Below are 19,719 nucleotides of genomic sequence, written 5' to 3'. Positions count from 1 at the left end.
CAGTTCCTTCACAAATCTCAGTCCTCAAAATTGTCTTTTGAATCTACATGGAACATGGGGGAAAGTGTCCATATAGCTTCTCCCTGTGAAAGAAAGAAGAATTTAGGAAAGCTTATCTCTTGGAGAGAAATGTCAAGATCAACAAGAGCCAAGCAACATTTCTTGGCTCAAGTGTTTGCTGAGATGCAACCTACCCCAGCTGACTTTGGGTTCGGGGAAAAGGCTTTTTTCAATATTTAATTTTAGCCTCAGTGTCCTGAATCTCTACTAAATATTACTTGATAAGGCTGATCTATTTTCAGAACAGGCAACAGTTCTGGTGTTGTAGGCCATGGTATGAAGTAAATACAGTGTATGAGATAAAGCACAAATATTTTCAAACTAGAAAGATATATGTACTTTTCACCATCCTCAGACTTGTTTTATTAACTCTTTTGGCATCCACAGGAAAGATGTAAAACCAAAAATGTCTGCATTATAGGTCTGGTGTGGTAAAATAATATGAGGATTCTCAATTCAATTATTATACATATTCAAATATTTGCAGCTTTTCAGGTGGACATGCTATGCTTTGCTGAGATGGCTACAATGCAGTAAAAAGAAAAAAATCAGCAAAAACCCTTCTATCTTTAAATGCATATATTGTTAAGCTATATTTTTTTATTTCTGTGCAATTAAGATATTATATGGGTATATAAACTGTACATTTCTGTTTTCTCATGTTAATACCCATGTTTTGTATTTCTGTTTGTATGCGTGCATCTTACTTGGTAGGTAAGTTGGTCAGGTGATACCTCAAGAATCTCAGTCTTTAAGTCCATTGACAATTGATATGAAGGATTAACGACTGTGTACAGGAAGGGTACTGTTTCAAGAAAAATCAACATTAATTAAATAACTTTTCCAAGACAGAGTATAACAAAAAGAATCTGATCAACACTCACGGTGGATGTGGTGGCTTGGGTCCTGTGTTATATTTTTGCTAAATCACTTTTTAAAAAACTGTAGCCCAGGGTTGGAAAATATCAACTACAAGTGATTCTCCCAGAGGCTACAGTTTAGCTTGTGCTTCCTTACTGATATAGGTCAATCATTCAAGCATTCAGTATACAGCAGAAGCTTTGATTTTCCCAGAGATTCACAATCTTGGGTCTCCAGATGTTGTTAAACTTCTGTTCCCAAAAGTTCCAACCAAAATGTTGGATGCTTAAGGGTTCAGAAACCCAAATGATGGCTCTTATTATCATAAAACAGATATGGAGATCTTTTGTGATGGGAACAAAAGTACCTTGCTTCAGCGTAAAGGAAATGGCATATTTCATGGATGAATTTGCATCAAGTTAAACAAAGGATGCAAAAACAGCAATAACATCTTTTTGACTTAACACAAAAATATGCATACTGTTACTAGCTGGGTAATTTCTTTCATGTTGTTTTTTCTATTGAAATTGGGAGCATAGAAAGTAAATATTACCATGACAGCAGAAATGCTATAGTATAATTACAACTGGAAGTAAGGCTCTTTGAACATATTGGGGCTTTCTTCTGAGTAGAAAAGTATAATATAAACTTTAAATTTCTTTGTAGTGGGTGAGTTTGTTTTAAAAAGTAATTGTAGACAACTGCTTTAGCATTTTTCTGAAGACCTTAGTATTGTTGTACTTTCTAGAATCTTAGAATTGGCTTTAATTGGAGAATAAATCTGATTTCATTTTCTATTTGCAGACCTGAAGTAAACACAAGAAAGTATGCAGGCTGCCTCAAGGATATTGAAATTTCTAGGACACCATATAATCTTCTAAGCAGTCCTGACTATGTTGGCATTACCAAGGGTTGTGCATTAGAGGTGAGTTTCTCTTATTTGACTTTTCTCAAGTATCCTAGTAATGATCACTTCATATTTCATGAACAAGCTGACCAGAATCATGGAAAAAAGAAAGATCCCACATGTATGGTAGCCAGGAGTTTCTCCATTATGACTCTTCCAATCTCATAAGTTCCCATGCAGCCCTTTATATAAATTTTCAAATAGTTATAGATGCTTCTTGGAGCATCTTCTCTGATATGTTGAACATAATTAATTGTTCATTCCTGGAGCATCAGTTGCTGATGAAAAAACATACACAGTGGGTCCTTGGTATCCACTTGGGTTGATTCCAGAATCTCTTCTAACATCAGTCTTTATGGATGTTCAATTCCTATTATATACAATGGCACAGTAAAATGGTGTGCCTTATATAAAATGACAAAATCACGGTCTGTGATTGGGGATTATTTTAAAAATATGGATGGTTGAATCAATGGATACAGAATCTGTGCATACATGGGGCTGACTGTATTGTAGGATTGGCATAATAAGCTATGTTAATAATCAAGACAGGTGAAGAGAGCCATCATGTCCTGACAGCAAAATACTTGCTCTTATTGTTGTTAATTTCTTAGCCAACCATGGGGGGTTTTTTAGCAATATTTATTCAAAAGGGCTTTGTTATTGCCTGTCTCTAAGGCTCAGAAAGTGTGGGTTGTGTAAGGTCACCTAGTTGGTATCCATGAATGGGGATTTGAATACACTCCCATAGTCATAGTTCAACATTTAGCCATTAAACCATGTTGATTCTTAGGATAAAGAACAGAAGATAATCATTTTTAAAAATTGGCCAAAGACATTTTACTGCCTGAGGAACAGCAAGGAATGGTGGGCTCCTAAAAGTCATGGCATATACCCAAGAAAGCCAAGTTACCCAGGAAAGCCAAGATAAACCCCTACACATATTTCAGCTTCTGTAATAGTAAAAAGATAGCAATTTACTACTTTTCGTGACACCCAAGCTTTGGTGTCCGAAGCAACCATCTCACCTTGATTAATGATAGGATAGTGCTGCTAAGCGTTACTATGAAACAGTTACATAGAAGCATTAACTGCCAGATGGTGGAATCTTCCAGGCATTGCTCCAAGATGAGACCGGTTCATTTCAGATGCTGGTATAGAAGCAGTCCTTGGCAGCTCAGGCATAGAATGGTTCCTAATCATCATCTGAAATCATTCTACACTTTGGCTGTGCTTAAGCAGTCTCACATGAAAATGGTGATTCATTATTTGGTGACATATAGCACCTCTTCTGCAGACTCTAATATCTCCCAGTGTGGGTGGGAAGCAGCACAGAGAGCCCTGGGAAGTACATTACATGCATTATTTATGAGTTGGGCTCGCCAGGCCAGCTGAAGTGCTGCTCTAACCTCAGATAATAAAGCAATGACAAATAAAGAAACCTAATACATAAGTGGATTGGTTTAAAAGTGCAAGTGAACTGCACTGCAGGGAAATGTTGGGTTTAAATAACAATAAAATATTGGTTTGAAAAAATTAAATCCTTATCCAAAAATGAACATCACAGCTGAAGTTCCCTGTGTGTAATGTATATCGCTCAGCAGCAGGGCAAGGGCATGCAAAATGAGGACATAGTAGATATTTAGTTATAATTGAAATGAAGACAATATGAAATGAGTGAGGGAGAGAGCTTTTGCTATTCATATGAAGCTCTGTGGATAGTAAATTGATAGTTACAAAGATTGAATGAGGACAAATAAATGAAGTTCCATCTTTATAAAATGTGCATGGCTGCTTAACACCAGTCTGCCTGACCCAAGTAAAGTGGTGTTTGGCCTGCTTTACCAGGATTACACTCTTGAACCCTTGGATTGGGAGGATGTGCCAGTGGGCTTAACCCCCTCCCCCCGCAATAAGCAAGAGTGGGCTAAGCCTTTCCTCTAAAACAGTGGTTCTCTACTTGTGGATCTCCAGATGTTTTGGTCTTCAACTCCCAGAAATACTAACAGCTGGTAAACGGGATGGGATTTCTGGGAGTTTTAGGCCAAAACACCTGGGCACACACAGGTTGAGAACTGGACCACCAAGATTGCTATGCAGTTTACCCAACTCAGAAATTATGAATCAAAATAAGCAAACACATAAAAATTGTTGATATCTACTCTTTGTGTAGTATTTTTAGAGGTCTTTTTCATGTCAGAAGCGATTTAAGAAACTGCATGATCCTTCTGGTGTGAGAGAATTGGCCGTCTGCAAGGAGGTTGTGCGTGGGCATGCAGGTGCTTTACCATCATGTGGCAGGCTTCTCTCATGTCTCTGCAAGAGAAGCTGGAGCTGACAAACAGGAGCTCACCCGCTCCCCGGATCTGTACTGTCAACCTTTAGGTCAGCAATCCTGCTGGCACAAGGGTTTAACCCATTGCACCACCGAGGGCGGGCTGAGGTTGAGAGACTTGGACAAGGATCCATAGCTAACTTTCACATGAGTCTCTCAGGTAGCACCTGTCAACTCTAGCTAACAAGTGTTGAGAAAAAATGCAATTCTAAAATGTATGATTTCTGAATGCTATCTTACATTGAATGATATAACGGATGAGCAGGTGTTTGTACAACACTTTATAATATAAGCTGCTACCTTCTTTAATTTGATCTTCTCTTTCAAGCAAGTCCTCCATTCTGCCCCTTCTTTCATGCAGAATATCTACACAGTCAACTTCCCAAAACCAGGTTTTGTGGAGCTTCCGCCTGTTTCCCTCGACGTAGGAACAGAAATCCACTTGTCCTTCAGCACTAAAAATGAATCGGGTATCATTCTCTTTGGCACTAATGGGATTCCTGCAACTCCAAGGAGGAAACGCAGACAGACTGGGCAGGTACAGAATTGTAATCAGTTATTGTTTGGTTTTGTGTTTCTAGTAATGTCATTGGCAGAAGACACATATTTTGTACTTCCAAATAAATTATGTCCACTGCATCTGGTCTGAAGTAAGATAGAAATTCAGAATGTTCTTTTGGAAGTTTTTCTTAACTTGCCTTAGGGTAGAGGAATTTTATTAAGCTAATATAAAACAGACTAATTTATCCATTTATTTCATCCACAATTTCCTTTTAATTATAGATGTTGAAGCATATGTGCATAGCATCTGCTCACCTATGAATTTAATAATATCTTGTCTCAAAATGCTATTGATATGGTTTTAATTACTAAAGAAATAGTAGAAAAAAATAGGCAACAGGATCTCTTACATGAAACTACATTATCTACAGGTACATATAGTGACCCATATAATGGCTCTATAAAAGCATTCTTTTACCCCAGTTGAAAGTGCTCCTATATTGAATTAATTTAAAAAAATGATTATTTAGAATAACTGCTGAAAAAGGTTTTGATGTATGATGAGCCCAGTTAATAACAAAACAACATTCTGAGCCAAACTTTAAAAATATGTGACCTATATAACAGAGCTATACATTAGTATATTCTAGACAATATTATTTCACTGATATATAGTGTTCTTCTAAAAATAGTATTTTCCCAACTGTCTTGCTTCAGGCAGTCCCAATTTCTTCTCTTCAAGGGAAGTCAGTTTTTTCCACTGTTATTGCAATGTCTCTGAGAAGGAGCCAAGAAAAAAAGGAGACAGTGACCTGAATCTACTTGCTAATTCCCAATAAGCAGGGCCATTGAATTAAATGCAATGTACATGCATGTTGGCTCCCCAAGTTCTCTTTGAATCAATGTTTGTTTTCCATTTGGAATTAAGAGTTTGATTTAGTCCATTGTAGATATATGAGAGAGGGGTTCATATGGTCTGCTTGGTTTGGACTTCTCAAAGTCATGTTTTCTCTTCGCTTTTTGTACATCTTCAATTTTACAGTTCTTGGTTCAGAATGCATATTTTTTAGAATGAAATGCATATACAAATGCAAGTTTTAAATAAGATGCATACAAAAATGAATGTTTTATTAAAATATTTTTAAAGATGAAAACAATTTCAACAATGTGTTAAATGTTGATGATTCATGCAGAAAGATGAGCATGCCAAACTGAAATAGATCATACATTTTCCATAAAAATCAATACCTAATATATAAATCAAATCAATCAGTGTCTGCTAAGAACACTCACAATGGGAGCAAACATGGTATCTTTTATGATGTTTAGCATTTGCATCTACAAAATGTGCCCTATCTACTCATGTATAAGTCTAGAAATTTCAATTTTTTGAAAGCAACCCAAAAAAATATGGATTGATTTATCTATGGGTCAATGTAAGTACTGTACCCTAACTATTATAAAAAATAGAGCCATTTTCTCTGAGTAGCAGAAGGAAAGAGCTTAGTCCATTCCGGGAAAAACAAAAAGAAGCACTAACTCCTCTTCTGCCATGATGCCACTTCTGGCCTTGCTGAATGCCTAGCCAAGGAAAGGTTGGTGGTAGTTCACTCTGATAACTGCAATTTTCCTTCTAATGAGAAATGAAACACTTTATTTTTGAGAGGCTTTTGTACAACTTCTATTGTGAGTACAGTGAACATTGTGAATATGCTGTCTTTCAGTAGATCATGTGAGTGGGTGCAATGCAAATTTGCCTCTCTTTTCAAGGAATACAATCCTAAAGTAAGGATTCTGTTTGACAAAATGTCAATCAAAATGTATCAATGCGGTATATGTTTCCAGGCTTCTCATGGATATGCAAAACCACATATAATTGAGAACCTTATTGAAATGAAGGAATTCCAGGCCAAGACTATCATAGTCATGCTGGAGGACCTAGAACATTTCAGAGTGTAGATAAATGAAACTCTGATTCTTCAGATATGGAGGGTGACACTGAAATGCAGATTAGAAATAAATGCTGATTTCACTGTCATCAGTACCTAAATTGAGTTGCCCAGGTTGACCATAGTAAAATATAGGACAGCTTTTGCTGTGACTTCTTTTCTTGTATACATGAAGTGAGATGTTGTGCTGTACTGGGAAATTATGTTAGAAGAACACTGAGAAAGAATGAAAGAAAAAATCACCTGAAAAAGCTGGTTTTCATTGCAGGCCTATTATGCAGTTTTCTTGAATGGAGGTCGACTAGAAGTGCATGTCTCCAATGGAGTACGAGACCCACGCAGGATCACTATCAAGCCTGAATTTGGCGAGTTTCATGATGGCAAAGAACACTCCATCTGGATAGAGAGGCTTGCAGGGTAATACATCAGAATATTGGCAACACTATGTTTCCAGCCTTACATCTATAATTATGGGGAGAGGAGAATGGGATCTGTGTAGTTTTCATTTAGAAATCGTCTTCTGGCAGTGACGATTTCATTATGACATAGGTCATGCTTGGGCGTAGGTTCTGCTGCTTAAGATTTTCATTAATCTAAATTGGAATGTTTAACCTTTGATACTTTTTGCAAATACACTTTATTAATGTAATTTGTGCAGCTGAGGAATTGGATCTTGAATTAATATTAAGGAACAGCTTCCAAAGAGAAAGAAAAGCAACATCAAGTGCTAATGTCACTCACATTGGCTTGAAAGTAAAAGTTATTTAATAAGTTTTTTTCTAATAAAAGTTTAGGATTGCTGCCTTTAGAAGCAGAAAAACATTCTATAACTTTGAAGCAGTTGAGGGAAAAGGGGGAAGGTGAATAAGGGAAAAGAAGGTCCAAGAATGGCATTGGCTCTGTGCTATACAGTAGCAACATTGGTTCATGCCAGCACAAGCTGCTAGATGTGTTGGTGCTGCTGTGATGCTTGTAGATTTCAAACTAGCTCTTTTTCTCCTTTATTCCTTTGTTACCTTCCTTCCCCTTCAGTAGCTGCTCAACGGTGTGGGAAACATTTTTGATATGTACTTACACAATGTCTGATAAACCAGCCTTTTAAAGCAATGAGTATATCTTAGAAGGAGGTAACCTGAGATGAGGTTCCATTCTTTCTTTGAGATGCATCAGCTAAAGCCAGCTTGTGAGATTATGATACTTGAATATTAAATGCAGTGGAAAATTCCTAATTCAATTTTTTTATTTAAAGGATATATTCTTTTAAATAAAATGCAGACTACTACCGCCATCACATAGATGCAAAATGAATGACTATCACTGACTATGTCTAAAAGTGTATGTATGGTTTCTTTAGCAATGTTTGTCATTCCTCCACTACCAGTAGCCCAACAGATTCCATGCCATACAGTTAACCAACTTTAGGTTTCATTGCAGACTTTAAAAGAACAACACTCCATGCAGTCATGCTGGCCACATGATCTTGGAGGTATCTATGGACAACGCTGGCTCTTCGGCTTAGAAATGGGGATGAGCAACAATCCCCAGGGTCAGACACAACTGGACTTAATGCCAGGGGAAATCCTTTACCTTTACCTTAAAAGAACAATCCAATCAAACAGCCCAATGTCCTGGATCCCATCCCCAAAATAGGTTCAAAACTCTCAAATAGCTTCTTTGAGGTCTGAAATAAAAACACAGAGACAAAACAATGAACCCATGATATGAAAGTCACCAACCACCACTGTACACTACAGACAAAAGTACAGTTTAGTTTCATGTACTATTTTTGAGACTGACCTAGTTAGCTATGTACAACACTGCACCATTTTTTTCTGGGATCCCATAGTGAAGAACAAATCAAAACATGGTGACAAAGACCAAAATTAAAGAATGTAGGTCTCCAAGTAGGGATGGATGAGTCTTGGCCTGTTATCTGGGAGGATGTCAGGATCTCAACAGCTAAACTAAATAGGACAAACAACTTCACTTCTGCAACTGACAACACTGAGCCAAAGATAATGTTGGAGAAATCTGGCACTTTACAATTCTCTATCCCATTTGTTTGTGTCAGTTCCATCCTGACACCCATTCTTTTTGTAAGGAGCTTTCCATCCAGCTTTCCATCCCCCCCCCCCCCCAAGAGAGAATGGTTGGTTCCATGGAAACATCCAGAATTGGGGGTGGAGCTGGGCTAAGCATGTGGCTCAGCCCCCTTAACTCATTCTGAGCTCTTTTGGCAACCCACCACACCCACCCATTTTGGCAGTATATCGATGGTTGCTAGCTGGGACCAGGTAGGAATTTTTACCTCTCCTATTTCTAGGAAGGTTTTTCACCTACCATATACTGCCTTTTAGGGGCTAGTTGGGATGGTCTGGCATTTAAATAGGTTAGCATAAACAGAGAGGAAGATCGGATATTCGGCGTATACCCAAGGGGTGAAGGCCTGTAGCTAAAACACTCACCTGCTGATCACTTGGACGGGGTGAGGTGAAATCAACTGTCCTTAAATTGGTGAGAATCTGGCCTCAATAAGGTTGGGAAGGCTTCTCCAGGTTTCCTTAGAGGTTGCCCAGTTGTAAATTTGCAGGGGACCCAGGTCATTCACCCAAGTCTCCGGGGAGTAGTCCAGGTATGGATGCTACCTCAGCTTTGCCCCTCACCAAGTTCAAGACTCACTCTAGTTAGAATAGAAAAAGTTAACTAGGTAATTTTAATAAAATTTGTCCAATTTGAACCCAAGTTATTGCTGTCAGTCTCCTTATTTCGGGGAGTGGGCAGGCAAATAATATACTTTCAAAAAAAGAAAATACACATGAACAAAATAATTTTAACTTTGTATTTTGTCTCAAAATATACTTCCCTGCATGGGTACTGCTGTTTTCAGAAACATAAAATACACTGGAAAGCTCAAGAGGCTAAGTTTCAACCTACATATTGATTCAAGAGATCTGGATTTGGTTGTGTGCCAGCATGGTGTAATTTAACAAACAGATGGGAGGGGGGCACCATGTGGCCTAAGGCAATCCCAAGAGGAGACAGTGTTTACAAATGACAAGGGGGGGGGAGGAAAAAAGGTCTATTTTGATGCATTGAGGAAATGTTTTTGTTTTTGCAAAAAGAAATACTGTCACACTGTAAAAACCCTTGTGTACATGAGAAATGGAAGTGTAACTCATATGTATTTTCATTTTGCATTCATTTGAAGCCACCAAAGGAGACATTTGTTTAGAGGCTAGATGGGGATTACTTCTATTGTTAGGATTTTTCCCCCTCTCGTTGCACCTCTAAGAAATATTTGTAAAATGCATTCATTCACTTATATTTTTGTTCCTGTTGAATCCATTTTTGTCAGAATCTCTATCCTTTTCTGATCCCATCAGCTTATAAATAATTCATAGGCTGAGATCACCATCTATCCTGATATTTCTGTATTTAGGTTTAGGTTTAAGTAGCATAAATATCTGAATGGCAACTGAATGTACAACCTGATTCACAAGTATGCAACTCTGCCTTGGCAACCTTGAACTAAATGCAGAACTTTTTCCTCATATAAAAATGTCTAGCTACTTCTATAGGGCAATTTGCATATAAATATGTCACCAATAGGATTATAACCAAAACATTTCTCTGTTTATTTTAGAATACACTTTTCCACTCACAAAGGATGTTGAATAAACCTAGCAATATTTGCTTTGGTTTAAAATTTCTGGAATGTGTTTGTTTATATTTTCTGCAGAGGGGGCACCAATACTCTTGTAATAAACCGAGAACTGAATGATGATGGTGGTGGTGATGTATATACAGACAGTTATGCACAAATGATTTCAAGTCATCAAAATGATTAAACTGCTGTATACATACAGCATTGTTAATCCGTTACATAGGATGATGTTAGGCTACTAACAGCAGCCCATTATTGCTTTTACAGCACTCTCTAGTGGATGGAAATCCATGCTAGGGTCACCCTTTTTGATTTTCCATAACCCTTTGTTTAAAACAGATGTACAGCAAACTTGTTTTTCTTTCCTCTTTATAATGTGCAGAAATTGAAATGGACAGAAATAATCTATTAAACAAATCTTTTCGTTGGTTAATCATCATGCAGGCTTTATTTTATTAAAAGCAGAGGGCATTTTGGAGCACTCTTTGGAAAGCTAATTGCCCATATAATTATAAACTAATTGCTTCCCATTCTGGGATAATTATAAGATAGTGATGAGGACTGAGGTACCTTCACTGTGTGCTACCATTCAGTATCTGAGTATATAAATACTTTCTCTGGAAACTTGTATAAAATTGGGGGCTTTGTAAATCAGTAGACATTTAATCAGAAATGTCGTTTTTCAGCTGCAGGAGTCTCAGACAAGGTTAAGAATGTATTATTGCTGGAAAGTTGGTACTCAAATATATGAAACAGCAAATAGAGGAGTGTTGTTGTTCTTTCCTCTGGCACAAAATTATGAGCTGGGAAATCCTAGCTGCTTGTCCTGACAATCGGATTTCTTTAAAACTGTAATTATATGCCTAGTTTCCTGAAAGTTGTGTAATTGAATTCACTGTGGCTTAAATTGAGTAGACCTATATAAAATTTTCACTTTAAAATAGGACACAGTCTGTCCAAGGTTTAGACCAGGAGTTATCAGACTTTCTATCCTTCAGTTCCTGTGGGGATCTCAAATCAAATCAAATCATTTATTTCCGTTATAGACCAGCACAGGAAATAGAAATCACATTTTCATACAAACTTGGTACGTTTAGTACATTAAAATATAAATATAACTACTGAAGTACAATGTGGGTGAGGGAGTGGAAGAGGAAATAGGGTAAAAACATACATTGCACAGATCCACCACCAAATTGTAGATTAAGGGAAGATGATTACTGGACACACAGTTAACTTTTGGGACTAGTCATCCCCTGACGGATTTTGTATGCTGCTGCACAGAACTTTGCAACATTGTAGGTTGTAGCTGAATTAGTATCTGCAAGTAGCAGGGAGGTATAAAATTGTCCTGAAAGGCCTGGGTGCTTGTATATCAGAGGTAAGATAAGCCTGGCACGGATATCCCTATAGAACAGATACTGAAGGAGCACATGTTCTATTGTTTCTACATGACCCGAGTCACAGGGGCAAAGTCTCTCTGGGAAAGGGATCTTCCGGTAGCGGCCTTCAAGTACAGCTGATGGGAGAGCATGGCATCGAGCCAGGGTGAAAGCCCTTCGATGAATAGGAACCTCTAAGTTTGTTAAATATGCCATAGGGGAGACAAGATATCTGCTGTCTTCATTCATAAGGAAGGTTGGAACCGAGGCCAGTTGGCGCTCTGAGTCTGTGATACATTGTTTAATAAGTGCTTTGGCTTGATTGTAATCCATAGCTAATAGTAGACCTGGAGAAAGTCCCAATGAGGAGATTTTGAAAGCTACCGCCTGCTTCCATGTAGATTGAAAGTCATCCTCCATCGTTAGTGGGGCAAGACCAAGGGGTTCACGGGATAGTCTGAGCCAGAAGTTGAGTATGGCCAACCACACCCTGGCCCCCACCCTCATAAAGCCCATCTCTAGTCTCAGGGTGGTATTAGAAATGCATTTAGGTACCTGCAAGGCCAATCTCAGAAACTTTGACTGAACCAGCTCTAATGAAGCAAAACTGGGGAAGGGGCCCAGCTGAGCGCCATACAAGAATTGGGCTAATGACTTAGCTTTAAACAGTTTGAGCGCTGCCGGTATAAAGTGGCCCCCTCTTGTCTTAAGATATTTAAGCATGGCAATTGAGCTCCTCTGCGCATTGTTGGCTACTTCATCCCCATGAGCTCTTCTGCTACCATTAGATTGTAGAACTACACCTAGATACTTGAAGCATGTGACTTGTTCAATTTTATGACCATCTATGCTCCAAGAGTAAGTCCTGGGTCTATTAGCAAAAGCCATGATTTTGGTGTGTGGGGATCTGAAAATATCCAAGGCTCATCAGCCACCAAAGGGTGATGGAGTGTGACATAGCTGGTAATTACTAATATCTATGTGTATTGATATATGATACTTCTTTGAAACTACCCAAGGGTGCATCTGCAGTGCAGAATTTATGCAGTTTGACATCACTTTAACTGCCATGGCTGCATGCTATGGAAACTTGCAATTTGTAGTTTAGTGAGGCACCAACACTTTTTGGCAGAGAAGGCTAAAGAACTTGTCAAACTACAACTCCTATGATTCCATGACATTGAGCCATGGCAGTTAAAGCAGTCTCAAACTGCATTATTTCTACAATGTGTCTGCACCCTACATGTCTTGTGACAAGAATTTTCTTGCAGAGAGTTCCATAGTTCTGCTTTTAGAAGTGGCTTTTGATATATTGTTACTCAGCCTGTGTTTATGAGATATAATTTAATATTCAGAAGGCATTTTACTTTATATTGTTTTGCCCACCATTTCACAAACCTTTTAGTGTTCCTATTCATCCTCATCATAATAGGGATGTAGTTCTTCATTAAGTTACATCTGTTAGAAAGCAACAAATAATTTTAACAGTTTACTTCCCACTGTAAGAACTAGGTTTATGGAAACCACACCTCATGGCAGCGTAGTTATGCTGGAGTCCAGCCTTCATTGGCAGAGGACTTCAGGTTTGCCATAATAACAGTCATGGTTGGTTAGTTAGTTGGAACATTATTTGTTTTTTTAACCCCATCTCTTCTAGTCAAATGGTTAAAGAGAAATGTGATTTAGTAAACTTTTTATTGTGTCCACTGTGGTAGATACTATCATCAGTGAAGTTTACAAATGTAAATTTTAGATACCTCTTTTTTAAAAAATGGTATTCAGTTTTGACTATGGATCCAGTGTCTACAGGCAAATGCATCCTTTAAACAAAACCAGATTTTTACCAGTTTGGGTGCCAAGACAAATGCAGGAAGGAGAGAATCCAGCCCCCATGTCCAATAAGCAGACAAGGTCTTTTCTTTCTACAAAAAAATATCTTTTACCCTTAATTTAATCCGGGTATTTGTGTAACTCACTTTTTGTGTTTTTAATAGGATGTTTGCCATACAAGTAGATGAGGACAGAAGACAGTCTCAAAGACTTCCATCAGATCAACCTATTTCTGTGAAGAAGCTTTTTGTGGGAGGAACACCACCGGAATTTCATACTGCTCCAATTAGAAACATACCTGCCTTTGATGGCTGCATATGGAACCTCCTCATCAATGCAGTGTAAGTAGGCACTGGTACCTGCCAGAATCCAATTGAAGCTATCCTATATTGAAACTTCCACACTGTAAAAAATATGGTCAGAACAGTTTTGCAGAGAACATCTCCAAAATGATAAAAATGTCTATTTGTCATCTTATGTAATCTTCTCCTGTGTTTCTTGCATTTCATATTATTTATTTTGTGACTGATGATTGGAAATTAAACTTGGGCTTGATTTTTGATGAGGCACACAGGTTTGAGGAAATCATTTTAAGATAACTGAAAGTGATCTTCTGTGCCTTACACAACCGGAGCACTTAAGAGTGGGCAGAATTTTCATTATACAGTAACAAACATGACACACTAAGTATTTAAATATCTTCTCCAAATTGGTTGCAAAGAATAGACCAATCTAGTGCCATATAGTCAGCACTGAAGATCTGGGGGGGTGGTTTTTTGGTCCCTGGGTCCTCCTTTGGCCATATGGAGAAGGAATGCATTAAAAATCAAAGTGGAAGTGACTAGATGTTCACATATGTTTTTTTACTGTGGGGTATGGTGATTGGGAGAACCTGTGATTTATTGCAGGACAAAGTCACTGCCTCCAGAACTACCAGAAGTGAAATAAAATCACTTTTAGGGATCTGAGGGCATCAGGAGTAGACAAAAATAATTGGGGCTATATGTGACCCAAGTTGGCCTGAAACTTAAATATCTAAATCCAAGTGTCTACTGAGGCATAATATTCATTGGTTGATATTCAGTCAGTCACTCAGCCTCACTTACCTTGCAAGATGGTTGTGAGTATAAAGCTGCAAGGAAGACAGTTCTGCTCACTGAAGGAAAGGTAGATGTTTAATTAATTATAATTAATTATAATTAACAATAAGAAATTGCTCCATCGGGTGACCCTTTTATCTTTGTCTTGTTCTTTCTCTAAAGATATGAAACAATGTGTATCGCCAATACAACCCTGCAAGATAGATTAGGCTGAAGAGCAGTTAGGTCATTTAGTGACTCCATTATCAATTGGTATTAGACTCTTCTTTAGTATTCTAATACTACACCACAAGGCTCTTTGCCATAATAATGAACAAAACGAATGCAGAATTGTCTTTTTAAAATGTGTGATGTAAATTGATGAGGTAAGTTTCTAATCATTTGGAATATATCTGTTGACAAACTTGCCTTCTGACATGATCACTGTTATTGCCTCTTTTTAGTCCAGTGGATTTTGCCCAGCCAGTGTCCTTTGAAAATGCAGACATTGGCCAGTGCCCTGATTCAGGCCCACCACGTGAAAAAGAGGATGAAGATGAAGTTTCCCGTGCAACAGTCGTAATCCATCCTGAACCAGATACAGAAGAAAAGAAAGCAAGTGCAACTTCTGCTCCTCCGCTGCCCTTCCCTCCTTTACCTGTAAGTCTGATTTGTTTCTATCACTCAATTATATGGTTTTTAATTATTCATTCTTACACAGGGCTAAGAACCTGTAGAATTATATGGTGATGGTTCATTTGCTGTTCCTTGGAATAATTTACTTACTACTTGGCAAATCAGCTATATATAGCCTTAACCTGCCACTGGAAGCATATTGTTTGTAGCATTCCGGAGAGAAAAACAGTGAAGGCCAAATAAAGAGAGGGTTCATCATGCTTAAGTCCTATCCATATCAGTGTGACTAAACTATGGTCCACTAAGTTTGGTGGGGAAAAACCTGTTGGCTAGCGTGTTATGTTCCTTCAAGTCATTTCCAGCTTATGGTAACTCTATGACTGGATTTTCTTGGCATGATTTGTTCAGAAGTTTGCCTTCCTTTCAGGCTGAGAGAATGTGATTTGCTCAAGGTCACCCAATGGGTTTCCATGGCCAAACAAGGATTTGAATTGTGGTCTCCAAAGTCATAATTCAGCTCAAACCACAACACCACACTGGCTCTTTTAGCTAACATACTATGTCCTAAACCAGGTCTGCACAACCTGTGGCCTTCCAGGTGTTTTGAACTTTAGCTTCCAAAATTCCTGACCATTGAACATGCTGGCTAGGGCACGTGGGAGTTGGTTTTCCAGTCACCTGGAGGGCCACAGGTTGTGCAGGCCTGTCCTAAATATTTTAGTGATACTCTATCACATGGGAATCATCTTTCCATAAAGTGTTTGATTTTGTGGCTAAAGCCACCAGTAGAAAGGTAGTTTTGGCCCTATTATGTGTGATAAAGAATAAATGGAGTTAACTATCATATTTGTACCTGTGCCACCTTTCAAATGGGAGCAATTTTTCACTTTTCTGTGAGGCGGCTAATGTATGAACCTGTCGTCTAAAGGGAAACAGGGTAGAATCCCATTACCCTGTGTGTTCTCCTTCAAAAGACAGACGTGATTATAGGTCACCACTGCAAACGTTGCTCTCTCTCTCTGTGTCCAGTGACAAAAGCTTGGCATCTGTTTGCTCCTTTCATCATTTACTCTTCCAGAAATCACTATAGAAAAATCAAGCCAATTCCTTTTCAAGTCCATTTTAGTTACCATATTGTATATCAAAATCCAAAACTGATATTTCAAAATCCAAAACTGATATATCCAAAACTGATATATCAAAATCCAAATCAGATATTTCGTTGGCCAACCAAAATGCACAAAATATATAATGCAAGCATTTGGAGCTTTATTTGCTTCTTCATAAAACAAAACAAAAAAGTTTTTAAAAAATCAATACAGGAGAAGAGCAATGATGTTGTTAGAGTAGCAGGCTTACATATTGTCTCAAATATTATTTCAATTCAATTATCCCTGGAAAGACCTCAATGCAGGCTGAGACATTCTTGGCCAACTGGGAAAGTTAAACAAAAACAGACAGCAAGAATTCAAATCTGTTAGCAGCAGCAAAGGAATTTCCATTGAAATCCAGGTTAATTCTGCTCTGTGCAGGGTTGAGTGCTCATTTCTTAGTAAGAGAACATTCCTTTTCTTGGGAAGAGAACCCTGAATTTATCAAGATGCCCTTGTACTGTTGCATCTGGAAAAAACACTTATGTGCAGAATAGATAAAAGTTACTGTTGATGAAGACAGAAACCTCAAAGACTTCCGCTGTGTTCATACCTTCTTTTTAAAGATTATATTCAGTATCTCCAAATCCAAGAAACATATTTAGGGGTAGCTATGTTGGCCATACAATGAAATACAAAATCTACAAAACAGTGATACCTTTATTGGGCCAACTAAAAAAGCACAAAATACATTACGCATGCTTTTGAAGCATACATTGCATATCTTGAGACATTATTATATATGTTCATATTTAGCTAGCATATATACCCAGTGTTTCATTTTATAATGGTATTTCTTAGAAATACTCATTGTTTGTGTCACAATTTTATGGAAGGTTTGATGAGAGAAGTGAAGAAAAATATCCACAACATCCCAGAGGTATCATCTTGCCTTCACAAATTGCCTTCGTCATTTATACCATGCAGTCCCTCTGGCCCTAGTGCCCCTTCTGGCCCAGGGCTCTGAACCCTACCCTGAATTAGGGTCAGGCAAGAAGCCCCATGCATCCTCTCCAGATCTGATGGGAATGGGAAGAGCCCAGAAAACTGGCCCCCTATGTACCCACCACAGGGAGAGAAGGAATAGGCCATTCCTTAATCTGAATGCACAAGATTTGAGATGTCGCAGGAGCAGCAGGAGCCAATGAGAAGCTTCCTACCTGACCCAATATTTGTGATTGAGGCATTGGTCCAGAAAGGAGTAGATTTGTTAGTTTAAACCCCACCAGCATTTCAATTTGGATCATGAAGGATATGTGTACCAAATTTGGTCCAGGTCCATCAAGCCATGTAGGTATGTGCATAAATACATACATACATATTTTCGTGTGTGTGTGATTGAGGGTCTATGTGGTGTAGTGAGCATTAGACTATGACTCTGGAGATTTAGTTTCAAATCCCCACTCAGCCATGGAAACCCACTGGATGACCTTGGGCAAGATACAAATGCAAACTCCCTCTAAATAAATCCTGACAAGAAAACCCCATGATATGTTCATCATAAGATGGAAGTGACTTAAAGGCAAAAAACAAGAACAATGTATAACATTATATTATATGCTATAAAGTTAAATTATTATTATTATTATTATTATTATTATTATTATTATTATTGCTTTATATACATACAAGAGATACTTCTTGTCCTCTGTCCGTCATCCATGTGGACTCCTGAAAAGTATCTCTGGAGATACTTTTTACTACCTCCCACAAGGTGGCGTACGGGTAACATTTGGAAGTTAAAAAGGTGTCTTGTTTTAAATTTTCTAGTTCTTTTAAAGAAAACACACACATGTCTTTTTGATACAAACATGTTGAACCACACCTTTCTAGCAAAAAGCAGGGATCCTGCTTTTCAATCAAATTGAAGCTTAAACTAGACTGTCATAAGCTTCCAGCTTGCAATGGAAACAAGATTGAAAATGAATATTTCTTTTCCATTTCATTTACAGCTATAAACGATATAAGGAGCTGCTAGTACATGGATAGAATAGATTTGTCAGCTGTTAAAGGTTAATGATAGGAAAGCGGATTCAATTGGTTTTTCACAGCAATTTTTTTTTTTAAAAAAATCTTCATCAGCAAGTAATAACATGATTGGGCAGTAATACATATTAGGCTAGGGTAACCACGGAAAAATTTGGTTCTAAACTCGTTTTGTTTTTAGGGGGCCCTTGCATTTCGTTTTTTTTTAAGAATTCCGAAATTTTCCTTTTAAAAATTTCGAAGTATACAAAATTTTGTAAAATTACGAATTGATTCGTTAATGGCAGATGCGATTGCGCAATATGCTAAAAAAAACCCTCCAAATGGGACAGGGGGAACTTCTGAAGCTTCCCTCTCCCTCTGTTGTTGACTGTTGGTGTGATAAAACAAACAACTATATTATATTATATTATATTATTATAATATTATTATATTATATTACAATACTATAATATAATAGTATTATAATAATATAATATAATATATAATATATATTATATTATTATAATATTATATTATATTATATTATATTATATTATATTATATTATATTATATTATATACTAGCTGTACCTGGCAACGCATTCCTGTGGCATAGAGTGAGGGTATGAAAAATAAAGTAATGAGAAATTTGGGGCAAGAAGGATGCCAGGAGAAAGAGGAGGGAGGGGGGAATGTGGGATTTGCCAGCTGGAAGGAAGGAAGGAAGGAAGGAAGGAAGGAAGGAAGGAAGGAAGGAAGGTAGGTAGCCCAGTGCAGCCCAGAGTGAGGCAAGAAGAAGCATGAGGAAAGAGGAGGGAAGCAGCAGAGCAAAGGGACCGGAAATGGGGTAAATGCGAGATTGTAATACTTGCACCAGACATACGAAAATAATTATGAAATAATTACGAAATAATTACGAAATAATTACGAAAATTGGAAAAATTGTTTTGATTCTTAATTACTCCTCACACTATTCCTGCATGGCTCAATATTGGATCGTAAGCTAATTTAAAAACGAATTAATAACGAATAACGAAATTAACAAACTGGATCGCCCAAGCCTAATACATATATCATAACAATGATACTGGTCAGATGTGAATGTAATAAAATTACTTTCGGCTGTGATGTCTCTTTAGAAAAATAATGTAATGTTCAAGCCTTAATCAATTTTAAAATGCCATATATGTGTTGATAAAATTTATTATAAGTATGATTCTGTCCTAAAATGTTAGTCATTCTAACTTCAAATGGATAAACCAGGGAGTCTTATATGAAATGAAATTATTATTTCATTTCTCAACCTAGATTCAGAGTGGGGGACGTTTGCCCTCCAGATGTTTTAGGCTACAATTCCCACAAAACCCCTTACTATAGTGGAATGGACTGATGAGAGT

At 37.7% G+C, this 19,719-nt stretch overlaps 1 protein-coding gene across 6 annotated transcripts in view; it reads left to right on the top strand.

Moving 5' to 3' along the window:
• LAMA2 (laminin subunit alpha 2) overlaps nucleotides 1-19,719 on the top strand; it is a 557,898-nt gene that overhangs the window by 516,001 nt on the left and 22,178 nt on the right. For all 6 annotated transcript variants that reach the window (XM_060753336.2, XM_060753340.2, XM_060753339.2 and 3 more), the window contains 5 exons: nucleotides 1,726-1,846; nucleotides 4,525-4,701; nucleotides 6,882-7,030; nucleotides 13,654-13,830; nucleotides 15,033-15,228. In XM_060753336.2, the coding sequence (XP_060609319.2) occupies nucleotides 1,726-1,846; nucleotides 4,525-4,701; nucleotides 6,882-7,030; nucleotides 13,654-13,830; nucleotides 15,033-15,228 (820 nt within the window). The remainder of the gene's footprint in view (nucleotides 1-1,725; nucleotides 1,847-4,524; nucleotides 4,702-6,881; nucleotides 7,031-13,653; nucleotides 13,831-15,032; nucleotides 15,229-19,719) is intronic.

The sequence above is a fragment of the Anolis sagrei genome, chromosome 1, assembly GCF_037176765.1.
Source record: "Anolis sagrei isolate rAnoSag1 chromosome 1, rAnoSag1.mat, whole genome shotgun sequence".
NCBI classification, from domain to species: domain Eukaryota; kingdom Metazoa; phylum Chordata; class Lepidosauria; order Squamata; family Dactyloidae; genus Anolis; species Anolis sagrei.
Note: the sequence above shows the minus strand (reverse complement) of the source record. Positions and strands in the feature narration are given on the sequence as shown.